Source organism: Drosophila navojoa, chromosome 3 (assembly GCF_054131105.1).
Source record: "Drosophila navojoa isolate 15081-1374.11 chromosome 3, UAZ_NAV_1.0, whole genome shotgun sequence".
In the NCBI taxonomy this organism is placed as follows: Eukaryota; Metazoa; Arthropoda; class Insecta; order Diptera; family Drosophilidae; genus Drosophila; species Drosophila navojoa.
The window spans coordinates 17753286-17770906 of NC_142891.1; the positions used below are offsets into that span (position 1 = coordinate 17753286).

Here is a 17621-nt window from a genome sequence, read left to right on the forward strand (position 1 = left end):
TGTACAGGATATTCAAAGCCGGGTTAATGTTTTTACATCCTTAACAGTCATGCAATTTGACTTGCAATTATTTCAATTATACATAAACATGCATATATAGTATATAAAAATGTATATAAGTACATACATACATATGTATATGAATTTTTAATTCATTTAATTTCACATTTGTTTTTATTTTATTTTGGCCAACCTTAAACCCGCGCAAAATGGCGCTCATTAGTGTCCTCAAAAGTCATTTACGAAATGACTCTCAAACTGTGTGTGCTTTCACGTGCACGACGACTGCCAAAAATAACAGCACACACACACGCACAGTTGCCCACAGACAATCGTACACACACACGCATAGGTACATAATATAGGCGCAATCAATTTTGTTTCGTGTTAATTAATTTTGTTATATGTATGTTTCTTGTTTCATCTTTTGCCTGTAGAAAATTCTCTGTATAAGCGCACTTTGTGTTCGTTGTTGCGGTTACTTTTTTTTCAGTTTTAGTTTTAGTTTTTGCAAATTCTCTCTGTAAGTATTTTAATTGCCTTCGGCAATAACATTTTCTAGTGAAACAAAAACATGAGACGATTCGTAGCACTGTACTGTAGCTTAATGCGTTCATTAAAAAATAATAAAACCTAAACGAAAAATTAAAATGTAATGAGCGTTAGCAACACACACATATTCATACGTACCCATCCATCTATCTACATACATATATGTATACACTCATACAAACATTATGCGGACGAATGCCAATAACAATATGTCACGAGTCCGCTATTCATATAGTGCGTTGGATGTAGGATAGAGAGGGGGATGTAGTGTGAATGCATGTGAGTATGGCTGGGAGTGTGCTGGCAGCCATAAATTTGATTAAATAAAGTTTTAGTTGGCGCTTGCTTTTGCATGCTCTTTCTTCTATTTGGCACAAGGAATGCGACAAAAACTATGCTACATGAACAAGCAATAAACCATAAATTTCTTGTCACCAACAACAACAGCAGCAGGCGTAGCGGTTAAACATTTGTGTAAACGAGACAAAGAGAGAACGCGCGTGCGAGAGTGTGTGGTGAGAGTAAAAGAATGTTAAGGTGTGTTATACGCGCACGTGTGTAGGTGTGTGTGTGTGTGTGTGTTGATGTTGATGTTGTATAAATTTATAATACTTTTCGACTGGGTTGTCGCCTTCCATTCTGTCCTATGCTGCAATATGCTCTCTGTATGTAAATGCAAAGCTTGTGCGTGTGCGTGTGCTTGTGTGCTTATGCTATCCAAAGTGACAGCAACAGACGAAAATGCTTGCAAGCAGTGAAAGAGAGATGGGGCGACATCTTGTTGCTTGTAAATGAAATTGCGTTGTCTGCAATCTTTTTGCGCTTAATTTGCTGTAAAAGTGTCAGCTGAAAAGGGAAGGCAAATACTACGCGCGCATACTTAAGTACGTAAACGTGTGTTTGTATGTGTGCGAGTGTGCCTAATCACTCTGTGTGAAACAAATAAAGACTATGTCCGTTGACTTGTTAAAACAGCTGATAAGATTGCGGCTTTATCTATACGCAAACAGCAATCAAAAAATATTGTATATTGTACATTCTTTGTTAAGAGCCTATATATTTATTGCCATGTTAGCTTTTTGCTTATTTCAAGTTATCAAGAGTACTTGTTACTTGTTACCTACCGTCCAGTGATAAGCGCAGATAACATTCTCTCGAAAAAAAAAAAAGAAAACGGCACATGGCCATTCGACCAGCGGTATATGTATATGTATGGACATGGCCATGGCTTGAGAATATTTAGTTTAAACTCGACATTACTGACGTCACTGTTGACGCCGTCACCCAGTGTCACACACACGCTAAAACATACATATACATATATTTATACATATATCTGCATACATACATGGGCACCTGACTGAATGACGAAATCGATTTTAATCTCTCTACGATGTTAAATTTGAACGAGTTGTGTTCGCAACCGGCGTAATGGCAGAATCTCAAATTCATGTGGTTAGAAGAATATAACTAAGTATGAATATATAAGTATTAGTATGAATATATAAGTAACTATGTATTCTTACAATAATGCCTCGATATTTATGGATCCATGTTATATGTGAACTCTCCTATAATATAATAATTTTTAAATATTATTCAATTAAACATATTTAGGGCTTCTCTATAATAGTGTTTTATTATACATTTTATTTACTATATTGAATATTAATAACTTGTAATACAGCAAAATACAAGTTAAGCAACTCTATATAACTATCCCAAATAAATAATTTTTTAGCTCACCTCAGAGTTTTACCCGCAACATTATCGATTAGCCTTAATGCTTATCGATAACTTTTAATTGTTGACGTATCAATCTGTACATTTTATATAAAAAAGTAAAAATACAAAAAACAAGGACCATTAACACCCTGTGGTCTTAATTATAGCACTTACACACCACATTTATAATTTGAATTAGCTTTAATTTGACTTTTTGGTTATTCAGTTCGATAATCGTTTTTTTGTGTGCATTTATTTTGTATATATCTTTTATGTGTATATGTAAGTAGGATTTACGACACATTTAGTATAAATAAATTGATATACATACATATTTTTGCAACTTGGCGCTGAAATCAAATAATCTGAAAACTGGAAACACACAAAAAGAAGAAAACGAAAAACAAGCAAACAAATCTAACCGATAAAATAATACACAGACAATCAATCGATCGACTCGAAATGGATCGGATCGTACACACATCTGCTATAGTAGCCATATATTTTATGGAGTGTAAAAAGACTAATTAAATAAAAAAACGTTTATATTTTATGTTGTTGTTAATTGTTAATGTTTTCTTGATTTCCAATGATGTTTCTCCTTTCCCATTGCCCCATTCAACCTGCTCTTTTTGCTATCGATATATCGATTTGTTGTAACCTTCTTGCTGTGTGTGCTCTTTATATATACGTATATATAATATATATTATATATGTATATGCATATTTGTGGATTAAATTGGTCGTAATGCAGCGAGCATCATTGAGAACGATAGCGATGAATCATCGGAGTTTGCACTGGCAACCTCGCCGATCGTTTACTATGGCGACGCGATTGTCAATATCGGTGAGCCATTTTCGATAACGTGCGTCATACCGATAACTGAGCGGATACACTGGCTAAAGAACGGGGAGTCGATAACGCGCCACAATTTGCGGCACGGCCACGACGAGCACTCCTATACACTGTCGGAGAGCGCCATCGAAGGTGAGTATTTATTGATGATTGACGATTGACGATTGATGAAGAACGAGCAGCAATCAATCAATCAATCAACTGCAGGCGAGAAGCACAAGATCGAGGCCCATCTGAAGGTGCGGCACGCCCTGAAGGTGCACGAGGGCCGTTATCAGTGCAACAACAACAAAAATCATCGTCGCGACAGCGGCTTTCACATGCTGCACGTGCACAACAAGCAGCAACAATCGGAGACGCCGACGGAGAGCGGTTATCGAACTATCGATGAGCTGACGCCCAGCTCGGCCGATGAGATATTTACGCGCACATGGCAGGAGCAGCAGCAGCCGCAACGGGGCTCGGAATCGCCGTCCCTATCCTCCGCCAAGCAGCACAATCAGCAACAAGGCAATGCCACAGGCCACGGCTTTGGCTTTGGCTATGGCAGCTACGAGCCGCAGCAGCCGGCGACAACGCGTAGATACAACGAATTGAGCACGTGGCATGCCGCAACAACAACAGGTGACGGCGGCCAGGCTGGTGTTAATGGCATTCATCGCATTTATTCAGCCACGCCGCCAGATTTTCCACCACCCCGCCTCAGTCTGCTGGAGCATACGGTGGCGCCACCCGAACCGCCCACCATACAGCTGTACAATCAAACGATGCCGATTTATCGAACGGCAATCGACACTGCCACAGCGCATCATCGAGCGCAGCATCACCAGCAACAGCAACAACAACAGCAACTAAACAATTTTCAACTGCCGCTGCCGCCGCAGCCAATGCAACCTACACAGCATCATAATGAGAAATATCAAACATATTCACCGCAATTTGTGCCGCCTGCAGTGGGCGGCGGCGGTGTTGGTGTTACCGTTGCAACGGTGCCCACAGTGCACACAGCGCTAACAACCAGCTACAGCAACAACATCGGTTTAGTGCAGCAGCCCAAGACGTTCTTGCCTATTAAGAAGGGTGAGCCACATACACACATACACTCACTCGCATTCACACTCACACACACGCACAAGAACATAATTGAAACCACATGAAATGACATCTCACTCATACATTCAAAGCAAAACTCACTCAAAATTTCCATACACACATAGGCTCGGTCAATTAAACGTTAATACGCACATAAATACATGCATATTCAAGCTGTGCCGCAATTAGATCGATTCTAAACTGAAAACTTTAATTACAGTTTATTGCGCTTAAGAATGATAGCGTGACAAAGCGTTAAATATAATTGTTAATTCGATTTGCAAAGTGTCAAATTATATAGTTTATCAATCAAGCGCAAAATGAATTTCATGCCGATAACCTTAAGTGCTCAACAAGCTCTCAAATCTTAATTGATATTAATTTTTATGTGTATAAATACAAAGTGCTCCAGTTAATTATTAAAATGAAAATCAATTTGAAGCTCATCAAAAGATTTTGCAATCGTGCAGTGCTATCAGAACCACTGTATCCATTGAGTGAACTGAACGGACTCACAAGTGCAGCAACTCTGCTATACAAACAAAACAAAAACATTTCACTCAGTCTCATTTGCGTCTCTATACAACAGTTAATGCATTTCACTCATCGTGTTCATCGTCAAAACTCACTTTCGTCCAATTCCAATTCCTTAATGTTTTTTTTTATCGTCTAAGCCTCGCTCTTTTGCTCGTATTCTCGCTCGCTATACGCTCTCCACGCTCTCGCTCTCCCGCTCTCCTACAATCGTTATCAGCGCACGTCAACATTGCTCAAACTCCCTCATCGTTTAGTCTATTTTTGGTGTTGTTAATCGTTAATCGTTCGCTAGTGCTCTTAGGCTTTGACTATTCGTCGATAGTTAAGCTCGTTCGCCTTCACACACAAACACACACACACATACACAAACTCGCATACACACATGAAACACAGGCAAATCTTTAAGTGGAGCTTCTTTTATTCCTTTTTGTTGCTTGATATATTTCTTTTTACTCTTACTGCAACATTTTGTTTTGATTTGTATGTGTGTGTCGCTATTGTTGTTGTCATTGTTGTTGTATTTATAAATATACGTATTAATATATATTTTACTCGATTTATTTCAGTTGTTTACCGTTGCTTTTGAATCACACGACTGTCAGGTGCACAGCGCCTCGCTGACCCCTTTTCTCCCTCTTTGTCTCTCTCACACTCAGTCGGTCTCTCCTCTATTTCTCTCTATCTGCGGCTCTTCAATTTGATTGATTGGCAGCCATTTTGTTTGACGCATATTAAATCCATGTGTAATTCAGAATTGGCGCTCAGTCGCTTGATAAGCATTGTTGCTTTGCCCCCAATGACTGTGTTTGTAACCGCGGCTTAATGTTTATTGCCTTTGTTTCATTTATTCTTTCGTTTGCGTATACTTTGTGTTCTTGTTTTTGGTTTTGATTTCGCTTTTGTTTTTGCTTTTCGTATGGCGATAAGGACAAGGCTATAATACATGAATATGTATTGTATCTGTGTCATGTTATGTGGGCTAATGTTTATCGATTATCAGTTATCGACTATTTAGCTGTTGCTTTAGTTTTAGCTTGACTTTGCTTATCGCATAACTCGATAACTATAAATAACATTTAGTACTTAAATATCAAAAACGATTATTGCTCCATTTGCAGCTAATTTAAAAATTAAATTTAAATGATGGAATTAAACGAATTATAACATTATTGCATTTTACATATATATATTTATATATAAATATATGTCATGCAAATCAAATTTATTTGATTTCAGTCCAAGTTAAAAATATCTATACTAAAAAAATATATATATACATATTTATATTATATAAATATATATATATCATTCAAATAAATATTTAACTTTACATATGTATGTTTAGGTAAAATAAAATACGAAAATTAATAAAAATATTTTTTATTTTTTTTTAGTTAGTTTTAGAGTTGTTTTTCTTTGAATTGGGGGTTTTTTATATGGGCGCTAAAAAAAGTAAATAAATAAATATTGAATTTGTGTTAAAATGTGTTTGCAAATTTCTTAGATATACGTTTTTTTTTTTATTTAGTGCAAATAGCGTATGTGTGTGAAATTATTATTGGTATTTTTGATTTAAGTTGCAATTTCTGTTTTATTTGTATTTATTTTTTATATTAATAAATACTTGTTAGAGTTTCAATACAATCAAACCAATATTTATGTATATCTATAAACCACAAGCATCTCAGCTCATATTTAGCTCTCAGACCTTAATCAAAATCGTAATAAAATAGAGAAAAAAACCTGCGTAAACCCCCCTATGAACACCCCTCATATATTAAGCTCTCGCCTCTACAATAAAACAAAAACTCGATAATATATTTATACCTACCATAAACGAAACCATCTATCTATCGATATATATATATTTTCTTTTTCGTATATGCATAATTATTTAGATAAACATTTTTTTATGTAAACGTTTTTTCCTACTCTACTTTTTTGGGATATACGATTTGTATTTGTATATATATATATTTGATCTCATAAATATTTGCACAATTTTGATGTTTTTCTCTTTCTCTCCCTCTCTCTCTCTGTCTTTCTTTCTGTGTGGATATATATTCATGTTCACTTCAGGGCCAGATTCCTTGGTGCCAAATTATGACCATGTGGAGCGTCAACTCAAATTTTACGATATTCGAAATCCGCTTGTGCTCAGCTGCAATGTGAAAAATGTGGAGTCCGATGATCCACTCATATGGTAAGTTAGAAATATATTTTGTACACAACAGTTAAGTTTAGTAAAAATTAAAGAAAACAATTTCGTAAAATAATTTTTTATTGATAATTCAAGAAAAAATATATGAACATAATATATGATTACGTATGATTAGACACAATTCATTTGTAATAAGTTTACCGAAACAGACTACAAAATTTCGGAGAGTGTACGTCGAGCTTAGCCAATAGAAAGACAGATAGAAGGCATTCGAGCGCGTAGTCCGTCTGTTTGGTATCTCCCCAAACTCTGGCCTATGGCCTATGGCTCTGTATACTAGTTGGCAGTTATAAGAGCAATCATTTTAATACGGCACAGCTAAGCACTTTTGCTTAATTATGTTGCCCCCCTTAACCAAGCACTTGACTGACGTAACCTGGAGAGCATAACATGGGCGCCGGATGAGCGGGAGGTTGAGATGGGATGTGTGTGTGTGTGCTAGTGCTAAAAAGTGCCCGATTACAGGGAGTGGGCTTATCCGACTCAAGTTTGTATATGTGTATGCAAATATGTGTGCGTATGTATATATATATATATATATGTGTGTGTGTGTGGGTGTGAAGGAGGCCTCGTAATGGTAATGACACTTTTTGTCGGTCGCCAGGGCCAGAAAACTTAGCTTTGCGTGCCTCACTTTGAATTAGTACTGAATAATTGGCACCAAAAGTTCTTGAACTGAATAAAAATACAGGTCTATGGAATTTTTGGCTAACAAGACAAGCTAAGATAATTATCGGTTAGAAATGAGAGTTGAAAACAGTAGTTTATAATATATAAATATATAAGAAAATATCAAAAAGTAATTATCAGAGCACAACCGAAGTAACAGTCCACAAGCAAAAAATCGATAACTCAAACTTTTGAAAATATATAAGAATATCAATATCCTAAAACAATCAACATTAAGTATCAGCAAGAGTAGTGGAAGCCCAAGATATTGTAGGGTAAGGGTTAAATATAAGCTCTTTACTACTGAAAATACAACAGTTTTAGAGTTATCGATAGTTTTGGCCAACCGGTTGGCTATAGGTCTCATTTGCTATGACTATATATATGTCAGTTCATAAAACTAAAGAGTAAACAAAAATAAACAATGAAAACAATCAATATCCATAATATAGTTACTTTGTATAATTTTTTAAGAAATTATTAATACACCGTAAAATCCTTTTGAAAGTTTATTTTTATACAGAATTATCGGTATTTTTGCTGTAACCATTTATCAATTTCGTGATTTTATACTCATTTAAAAAGGAACTAATTGCTATGTTCTCCATTTTGCATATTAAAATAGGAAAAAGGGCGGCGTCAATGTGACGGATGTCCCCTCACTGAGAGGTCGATTTAAACTTATCCATGCCGAAAGAAAGTTCATAATTGACAGAGCGGAAGCTCACGACGATGGTGACTACAGTTGTGAGTTCAAGGGTGTGTCCAAAGATATTCACGTGATTGGTAAGTAAACAAACATATAATTAACAAAAAGGTATTTATAAAAAGAATGAAAACATTTTAATAATATTAAATTCCTTTTTTTGGTCAGCTCGCATGGTCGTTCGAGTGCCTTCAAATTATGGTGTTGTAGAGGGTGAGAAAATGATGATCCCCTGCACAGTTCTCGGTAGCAATCCTCAATTGTCATGGAGCTTTGGTGAGTGATCTAAGATGATGAGAGAATCAGAGTGAATAAACAGACAGCAAAATAATATTATAAAAAGTAACTATAAGATGAACATTATGTAGATCGACGAAATGCCTTGGCATAAAGATATACAAGTTTTATATCACTTGAATTTTACATTCTATGAAGAAGCTCTATACAAACTAATATAAACTAATATACCTTTTGCTAGAAAACTCCATAATATTCTCGACTAAATCAGATACTAATTCGAATTTCTTTTCTTCTTTCCGCACAGGCAATTACACAAATATCACAAATAGCACAGATCGTTATATATTGAAAGCGGATGATAATAAAATTGAAAATGCAATTTTAATGATTGAGAACGTTACATTGGATGATAGAGGCGAATACAAATGCCATGGACGCAATGAGGCCAATGATTATGGCAATAGCACCGTTGCCACCGATGTTGCAACCGTTCGTGTTAAGGGTAAATTATAATGCTGAATTTGCTATTTTAGATATATCTATCTATCCTAATTTGTTTTTATCGTTCACTCCCAGGCAAATATGCTGCCTTGTGGCCTTTTCTTGGCATTTGTGCTGAGGTTTTGATACTTTGTGTGATCATTCTTATCTATGAGAAGAGACGCAATAAGAGCGAACTGGAAGAGAGTGATACTGATCCACAAGAACAGTAAGTTGCCAACAACAACAACAACAACAACACCAAGAAAAAAAACCCCAACAACAACAACATGAAATCAACAAACAACAACAACAAGCAGTCCACAACAAACAACACCAAATATTTTGTAACAATCTGAAATGAAGCAGCAAATTTACATTTTAGTTAATAAACTGCAAATTAAAGACGTTTGAAGCTGCATACGCAAATGCGCAACAGACACACACAACAACAATCACGACATATACATACATACACACAGACAAAAACGCACACACACACACACAAAACAGACAGACAAACACACAAACACAACAGACAGACACACACAAACACACACACATACACAAACACACACACACACATACACAAACACACAAACACACACACACACACACACACAAACACAAACACACATATACACACACACACAGACACACAAACACAACATACACAAACACAACGCACACACACAACACACAAACACAACACACACACACAAACACACACACAGAGAGAGACATAAGCAACGTACTTACACACAGACACAGCAGCAGCAGCAACAACAAATTTAGCAAAATTTTTCTTAGTTAACAAAATTAAACAAAATTATATTAATATAAAAAAAAAAAAACAAAGTATATATTTATATAATTGCAAGTATTTATAATTATATAAACGTAAATATATATATATTTTGTTGGCGCGCAAAATGCAGTTAAAACTATATAAACAAAAAACAAATAATTGTTTTTGCGTATTTTGCTTTTGTATTTTATATATATATTGCATAAGCTCAGCTTTTTGCGTGCCAAAAAAAGAAAACACGAAACTTAAACTCAATAATTAAATTTATTGTTTATGTGCTGCCTAGTTAATAACATTAAATAAACAAACAAAAAAAACACAAATATAATTTTAAACTGTGTGCTAAACGAAAAAAAAGAACATTAAAGCTAAAATTTGTGCTTTAAAGCTGACAAACCCACAAAACACAACAAATACACACACACACACAACACACACGATCATTACACATTGAGCGTAGTAGCCATATAAACACTATGTATAAATATAATTATGCAAGTATATATATGTATATATATATATTATGTATAAAGCAAAAGTATGCCTTATAAAATTTGTATTGTTTGCTGCGCTTTTTGTTAAATTTCGCTTTCTTCCTCTTCTCGCTTAAAAATTTCCTCTTTTTGGTTTATATCGAGTGCATCATTTTAAGATTTTGAATGTAAATGTAAACGATGAAAAACAAAAACAAAAACAAAACAACAGAAAAGAACATGTTATGAACTTTGCTTTTAAGTACTTATTGTTTAATTCTAATTTAAATAATTAGGCTTGAATGAAAGTGAAATTATGCAGAAAGTTGATCAATTCTATATTATCTATTGTTACTTATGTATATTATTATTATGCCTTATTATAAATGACTATCTAAGCTTAATGAAATGTTTGGCAATAAATTCTTTGTTTATAAACAATAACACGACAACAACAACATGAAACACTGCTACAATTAGTTTACAAAAAAAAAAAAAAAAAAAACGAAAAAACATCTTCATTGCAGTTTTATTGATTTCTTTTTACTTTATTTGATTGTCATTTGTTAAGCACCTATAACTAATTAGTCTGTACACACACACACACACACACACAATCACACAGAAAAGTATTTGTTTTCTCTTTGTGCACTTTTGTTTTTATTCTTTTCAGTTTGTTTTCTATTTCTATTTCTTTTTTGTGAATAATTTGAGGTATATACTATATATATACTTATATATATATATATATATATTTACCGCTACGTCTAGCATTATTTTTATATGATTTGTTTATGCCGTCTATTATTAATATTATAATTAAATTACATTTATGTATGTAAAAAAAAAAAACAACTTTGTGCTATTTTTTTGCTTTTAATTTCTGATATTGATTTCAAATAGATTGAATAAATACACAAACAAATAAAAAACAAATGTAAATTATAAAAAACAAAAACAATTGAAATATAAAATGCATTTTTAATCTTCACACTTTGTATATGTGTATGTTGTGTATAATTTGCCTATGTATATGTGTGTAGCTGCTATATAGCTTATGTATATAGTGATCTTCCCATGTATTGCTAAACAGTATTAATTGCAGATCAGCAAAACTCTGCATTTTCTCTCATTTTGGGAATTATCGCTTTGCTGCTGGCTTCTCTTAAAATTTTTTATAATTTTTTTTCAGTTTGATTTAGAGCTTTAATCGTCGAAATTCGTAGTGCCAAACAAAAAGAAATTTGTGTAGTTAATTAATCATGTGAAGAGCTAATCAAATTGTATTTCATTCTTTTCTTGTTTTCCTCCCCCTCCATAAAAATCGAAAAAAAAAAATACATCAAAAAAATAACAAAATTGTATTTCGTATGCCGTAGTTGATAAAATTCGCAATAAGTAAATATTTAATGCATAAGTCAATAGGTAAATGCCACAGCCTGCAGCTTGATTAATTGATTGAATGATTGAATCGATTGTTGTCGCTAATGCTAAAGCAAAAAAAAAAAAAAAAAAGAATTAAAATCGATTCAATTCCACCTAAAATAAAAAAATATCCCAGCGTGCAGCCGTAAACAGCAACAACAACAACAACTATAACAATAATATTATTAACAAAAACCAACAACAACAACCAGTAGCCTAATATTTGTACCAGCAAAAACAACCGCAACAAAAGTTAAAAAAAAAAAAATTGAAAAATAAAATACATTTTTTAGTAATTTTTATTTTGGTCTATAAATTAAATTTTGTATTTCTTTGTTAGTTTACTTGTTATGTATTGATTGACTGATTGATTGATTGCCCATATAGTTTACTTTGACCTTCAATATGTCCTAGTGTCACATTGCGCCAATCTCTTTGACTCATATGCGATTTTTTGCCATTTGTTTTCTATATATTGCAGGAAAAAGAAAAGGAGAAATTATGATTAAAAGAAAAAAATAATTCCTAAAGACAGCTTAAAAAAACACAAAATATAAATAAATACTAAAATCGAAATATAATTGAGAACAACATAAAAAATAAATGAAAATCTGTTAAATACATCCAAGAGAAATCTCTCCCTCACACCCGAAACTTTTCAACTTTTCACAAAATATTGTATGAAAGAAGATTTTGTTTAGTCCAATTGTATTTTATTATAAACGTATTTATAAATGAACAATTTAAAAGGAAAACTTCAAGAACTTAACATTAACAAACGAAAGTGATAGCAGTTAAATAAACACTAAAAAAAAAAAAAACAAAAATCGGAACTTAGTCACTTTAATGGAATCTATGGATAATGCGGCAGATCGAAGACAGATGAAGCCAACACCGAAAACGCAGTACTATTAATAATACTACTACTATCAGAGATGTCACACATACAAACACACACACATACGTAGCACTCTATCCGCCATTTTAGTAGGAAAACATAACAAAATATTAAACAAAAGTCCAGAAAATGTTGTACATAACCTGAAAAAAAAAAACATTTGAAACACTAATTTAGTATTTATTTAATATGTATGGATATGTCGGAGGTTTTTCATTTGTAGCTAGACTCTTTTCTGTCCTTTAGGTTTTTTAAAACAATTTTTTCGGGTTGCATCAGTTTGAGTTCTTTTGGCTGCGATCAGTATAAGGAGCAAAACCAAAACTAAAGAAAAATAAAAAAAAAAACAAAAAAAAAACTGTTGAACGAGAAATGTTAAAAATTTGTTTATTAATATTAGTTAAAGATAAAATAATAGAAAAAATGAAATGAATGAAACCAAAATTGAAAACTTTTTAAACAATTAAGTAGCGCGTTATGAATATATTTTAATAACAAAGTAAATCTAAAAAAAAAAAACATAAATGCTGTACGATTTATGATAGAGAACATAAAGAAACCTACATTGTATATTTGCATAATTTTAAACTATTACAAACCCAAACATAAACAATTACAATTAATATTAATACAAGATGCGTACTGCCAAAACTTAAAAAGTTCAGTACTAATTGCTTATACTATGTATTTTATGAATTATGAATTATGAATTATGATTGATGATTCATGATTCATGTTTGATGATTAATTCATGGCTCATGATTCATAGATGGCTTGTAATTAAAAATTAATTATGAGTTCATTATTAACATGAATTATGAACTCAGATGGGTGATTGATTAAATAATTATGATCATCGATCATGAGTCAATAATCAGGAAATTATGAATCATTAATAACGAATCCAAGCATAAATTATAAATCATCATGTATTATGATAAAGATTGACGATAGGTGATTTCTGATCAATGATCAATGGATTACATGAATTAATTATATTCAAATAAATTTTGCCTCATTTTTGTTCAACAAAACTAAAAACAAAAACACACTATTACTTATTGGTTTTTGTTAGTTGTTAACCGTGTTTTGTTTGTTTATTTTTTATTAATTTAAATTTAAATATGTATGTATGTGTATAAACATAAACGAAGTGAACAAAACAAAAAAAAAACACTTAAAAATACTAAAGCGGTCTTCAATTTTCATCTGTAACTGAAAGTGAGATATTTAATTTTGAATAATTTGTTTCTTCTAAACGTATTTATACATTTTTATTTGGGTTTTCAATTTTTTGCCGCCACCAAAGCTTTAAATATTTATATATATATATATTTAAAAAAAATATATATATATATTTATATATATATATATAAATAATGATAAAAAACCACACGAGACATTTGTATAGTAAACTTATAAATAATAATCGTTCTTGTTATATACCAAAAAATTAAATTAAAAATAAATGGATATCGATATATATAATTATCGATATACATGAATAATTAAATATAAAAATATATATAGAAACAATTAAATAGCCTAGCAAAAAATAAATAAAAACATACTTGGAAACCGTCGTAATCGTAATGCTCTATCGATCGATAAAATGACAACTGTTATCGAAAATTGAAATTTGAAAAAAATCGTAGGGGCTTTGTCTATAAGTTTTTTTATGGTACATATACATATGTACAATGTTTTGTACAGTTTGTGGCTTATTTGTGTAACGACTATATTTATAAATATATATATATGTATATGTATGCATATATATATATATATCCCGATCTACATAGTATATATGTACATATATGAGTGTATATTGTATACAAAAAACGTTTATTAAAATTCATAAATAAATTGCTTTAGTTTAATTGAACCACAATTTCCTCCCTTACATACACACCCCCATATACACTTGCATACATTGTGTATATGTATATCCTACATATATACATATACGACCTCTTGAACTGATTAAGTGAACCCACGTTGCTTTATATACAAACACGAACAACATGAACAACAGCTACGATACCTATTTACTGCTATAATGTACGACGTAATATAACCCACAAACAACAAAAACAAACAACAAAATTAAACAACTACTGAACATACTATGAACAACAATTTTGAAACAAACGTCAACTATTGCTATATATATACTATAACAAAAAACAATTACACATATATATATACATATGTATATATATATACATATATATACACTTATATACAATAAAGTACATACACAGTATTGTATGTTTCTTTTATGTTAATTTTCTATGTACAGAACAAGAACAAAGCCTGACAAAAAATAAACGAACAACAAATCGTGTATCCTATAAATCCTCAGTATATATAAACATATATTTGAAATACGATTTTCTTTAATGCCTTTATTTTTTTCGATTATTTATATTATGATTGTTATCGATAACAACAACTATAAAAACTGGCACACAATTTTAAAACTCCCGCATTAAGCGCTTCATATACAACACATAAATACAAATTATACCAAAATTAAGCTAAGCTAAACATATATGTATATATACATGTAGTATGTATGTATATGTATGTATATGAGACAAGATAATTTTAATGTAAATCTAAGCCACGTTAAAAACAACTTGGAACAACTACATATATTTCATGGTGTAGTGTGCAGAAAATCTACATAAAGTAAGCAACAAACTAAAGTTTCACCTACAATTCATTCAGTTTCAAGATACAAACAAAAATACATGCAAAATGCTACAAATATGGAATACTTAATTAGATACAACAATTATAGAGTCGAAAATATGATTGATATCTATTGCAAGCCACACGTTTTAATGACCTGTTTCCAACACTGACAGACACGATTTAACCAAAGAAAATGGGCAGCACTTATTGCATATGCGCCACAATTATAATCAATTGGCAACACTTTTTTCCAATGGAAAAACCGAAAATAAATGAAAGTAATCATTCTTTGATCTAGGTAGAGCTCCGCAAACCAAGTATAAATTATTATTTGCATACCATTTTCTTCTTTTTATTTAAACTGTAGCATAAATTAGTATATATATTGAATACATAAATTTAGAGAAAACAAAAAATGCCTTAGGGTTTCAGTAGGAATACAAAGATGAACAGCAATGAACCTAAAACTCTTTAAATGCCCAAGAAATAGTTTATTAACAAATAAAATATTTATATGAATGAAAAAGAAATCAGAAACAAAAACGTGTGGCTTGCTTTCAGACAAGCATAAATACATAGTTGTGTAATCTATTTGTATGAAATACTCTATAAACCAGTTAGAAATACGGGTAAAAAAACATCAATAACATAGAAGCAGCAACATTTATTATTATTTGTAAAACAAATAAAATCCCGACGGTCAGCCAAAAGTAAATGAGAAAAGTAAAAAAACTTTTGTACACTTTAAAAGGAAGCTGAAGAGAGCGAGAGAGAAAGTACGAGAGACGGAGAGAGCTGCAGAGTTGAATCAATCAAGTGCCCCTACATAAAAAGTGGAATATATAAACACACACACAGACACACGATAGCTAGCCTATAGAATATCTGGCAGAAGTGTTTATACATACATATATACATATATATATATATAGTTTTTTTTTATTTATTTTTGGCTGTTCGGTTTAAGCTGGCAGCAAATATATTGACAAATCCAGGCGTCTTCAACTAGGAAAATACTAACTAAACGCTAATCACAACAACAACCACTATGAACTATGAACTATGATTTTTTTAGCAATACAATATAGTTCTACATATATATATATATATATATATATATATATATATATATATATATATATATATATACTATATATATGTATATATATATAAAATCACAAGTCAACAGGGCACAGCGCTTCTTAACTATATACATATATATATATATACATATATATACATATATTCATTTCGAGCAACTTTTTAAAAACCAAAAGAAAACCAACGCAAAACTTAAATTTAAACATTTAACTTTAACTATAAACTATAAAAATATTAAAAACAAACAAAAAACAAAAACCTTTTTAAAGTAATATTGAATTGAACCCAAGAAAGTGTTCATTAAACTAAAAGAAAAAAAATATTTATATATATATATATATATATATATATATATATATATATAAACAAAAAATTAGTATATATGTAACCCACAACACGACATTTTGTATGGCTATTTAGTTAAGTAATTTAATGTAAAGTGTTTACACAAATTGCAAACCAAAAAATAAACAAACAAAAATACATCAAAAACATTTCGCAACAAACACAAAAGAAGTTTAAACATTTTACAACTTCATCTACTTAAAAACTAAATAAAATAAAAAACAAATACATAAACGCCTAACGAAACTTCTCTCTTTCTAATATACATACGTATATAACAAATATACATATACATACATAAATATCTACACATACATATACACACAAAGCAACAGGCTTCAAATTTGGTTAAACAAAATTCAAGAAAAAAGGTATGCCGCTTATGTATATAAACAGTATAAAGTTTTGTATATGTAATGCGTAAAATTGTCAAATGTACGCATGCATACACACACACATTCAAATTTAAACAGAGGAAGCATCAACTGCAAAGATTTATACCTAAGTCTAAATAAAATCAAATTGCAATCCCATAATAACAACAATTGTATTATATCTAAGTAAACCTCCCCATAACACAAAAAAAAAAATTAACTTATTAAAATTAAAACAGAAGATAACTCTAAATTAATAAGAAAATAAGAAAACAAGGTTAATTAAATTAAAAATAATATATACATATATATATTAAAGAATATATATATGCAGCTATTTGTTAAGGTGATTGCGACTTTCAGCTAACAGAAACTAAATTAGTAATTGTAACATTTAAAATAAACAAATATTTTAAAAG

At 31.3% G+C, this 17621-nt stretch overlaps 1 protein-coding gene across 8 annotated transcripts in view; it reads left to right on the forward strand.

Moving 5' to 3' along the window:
• Positions 1 to 17418, forward strand: part of Bsg (immunoglobulin domain-containing protein Bsg) — a 30922-nt gene extending 13504 nt beyond the window's left edge. For 6 of the 8 annotated variants that reach the window (XM_089257343.1, XM_089257346.1, XM_089257345.1 and 3 more), the window contains exons 3-10: positions 3032 to 3265; positions 3341 to 4213; positions 6842 to 6965; positions 8278 to 8438; positions 8527 to 8634; positions 8903 to 9100; positions 9175 to 9307; positions 12266 to 17418. In XM_089257343.1, the coding sequence (XP_089113469.1) occupies positions 3032 to 3265; positions 3341 to 4213; positions 6842 to 6965; positions 8278 to 8438; positions 8527 to 8634; positions 8903 to 9100; positions 9175 to 9307; positions 12266 to 12293 (1859 nt within the window). In that variant the 3' untranslated portion in view covers positions 12294 to 17418. Of the gene's footprint in view, positions 1 to 3031; positions 3266 to 3340; positions 4214 to 6841; positions 6966 to 8277; positions 8439 to 8526; positions 8635 to 8902; positions 9101 to 9174; positions 9308 to 11738; positions 12037 to 12265 lie in introns of all 8 variants that reach the window. The other 2 variants (XR_016196400.1, XM_089257349.1) reach the window with 2 other exon arrangements.
• Positions 17419 to 17621: the final 203 nt, after the last annotated feature.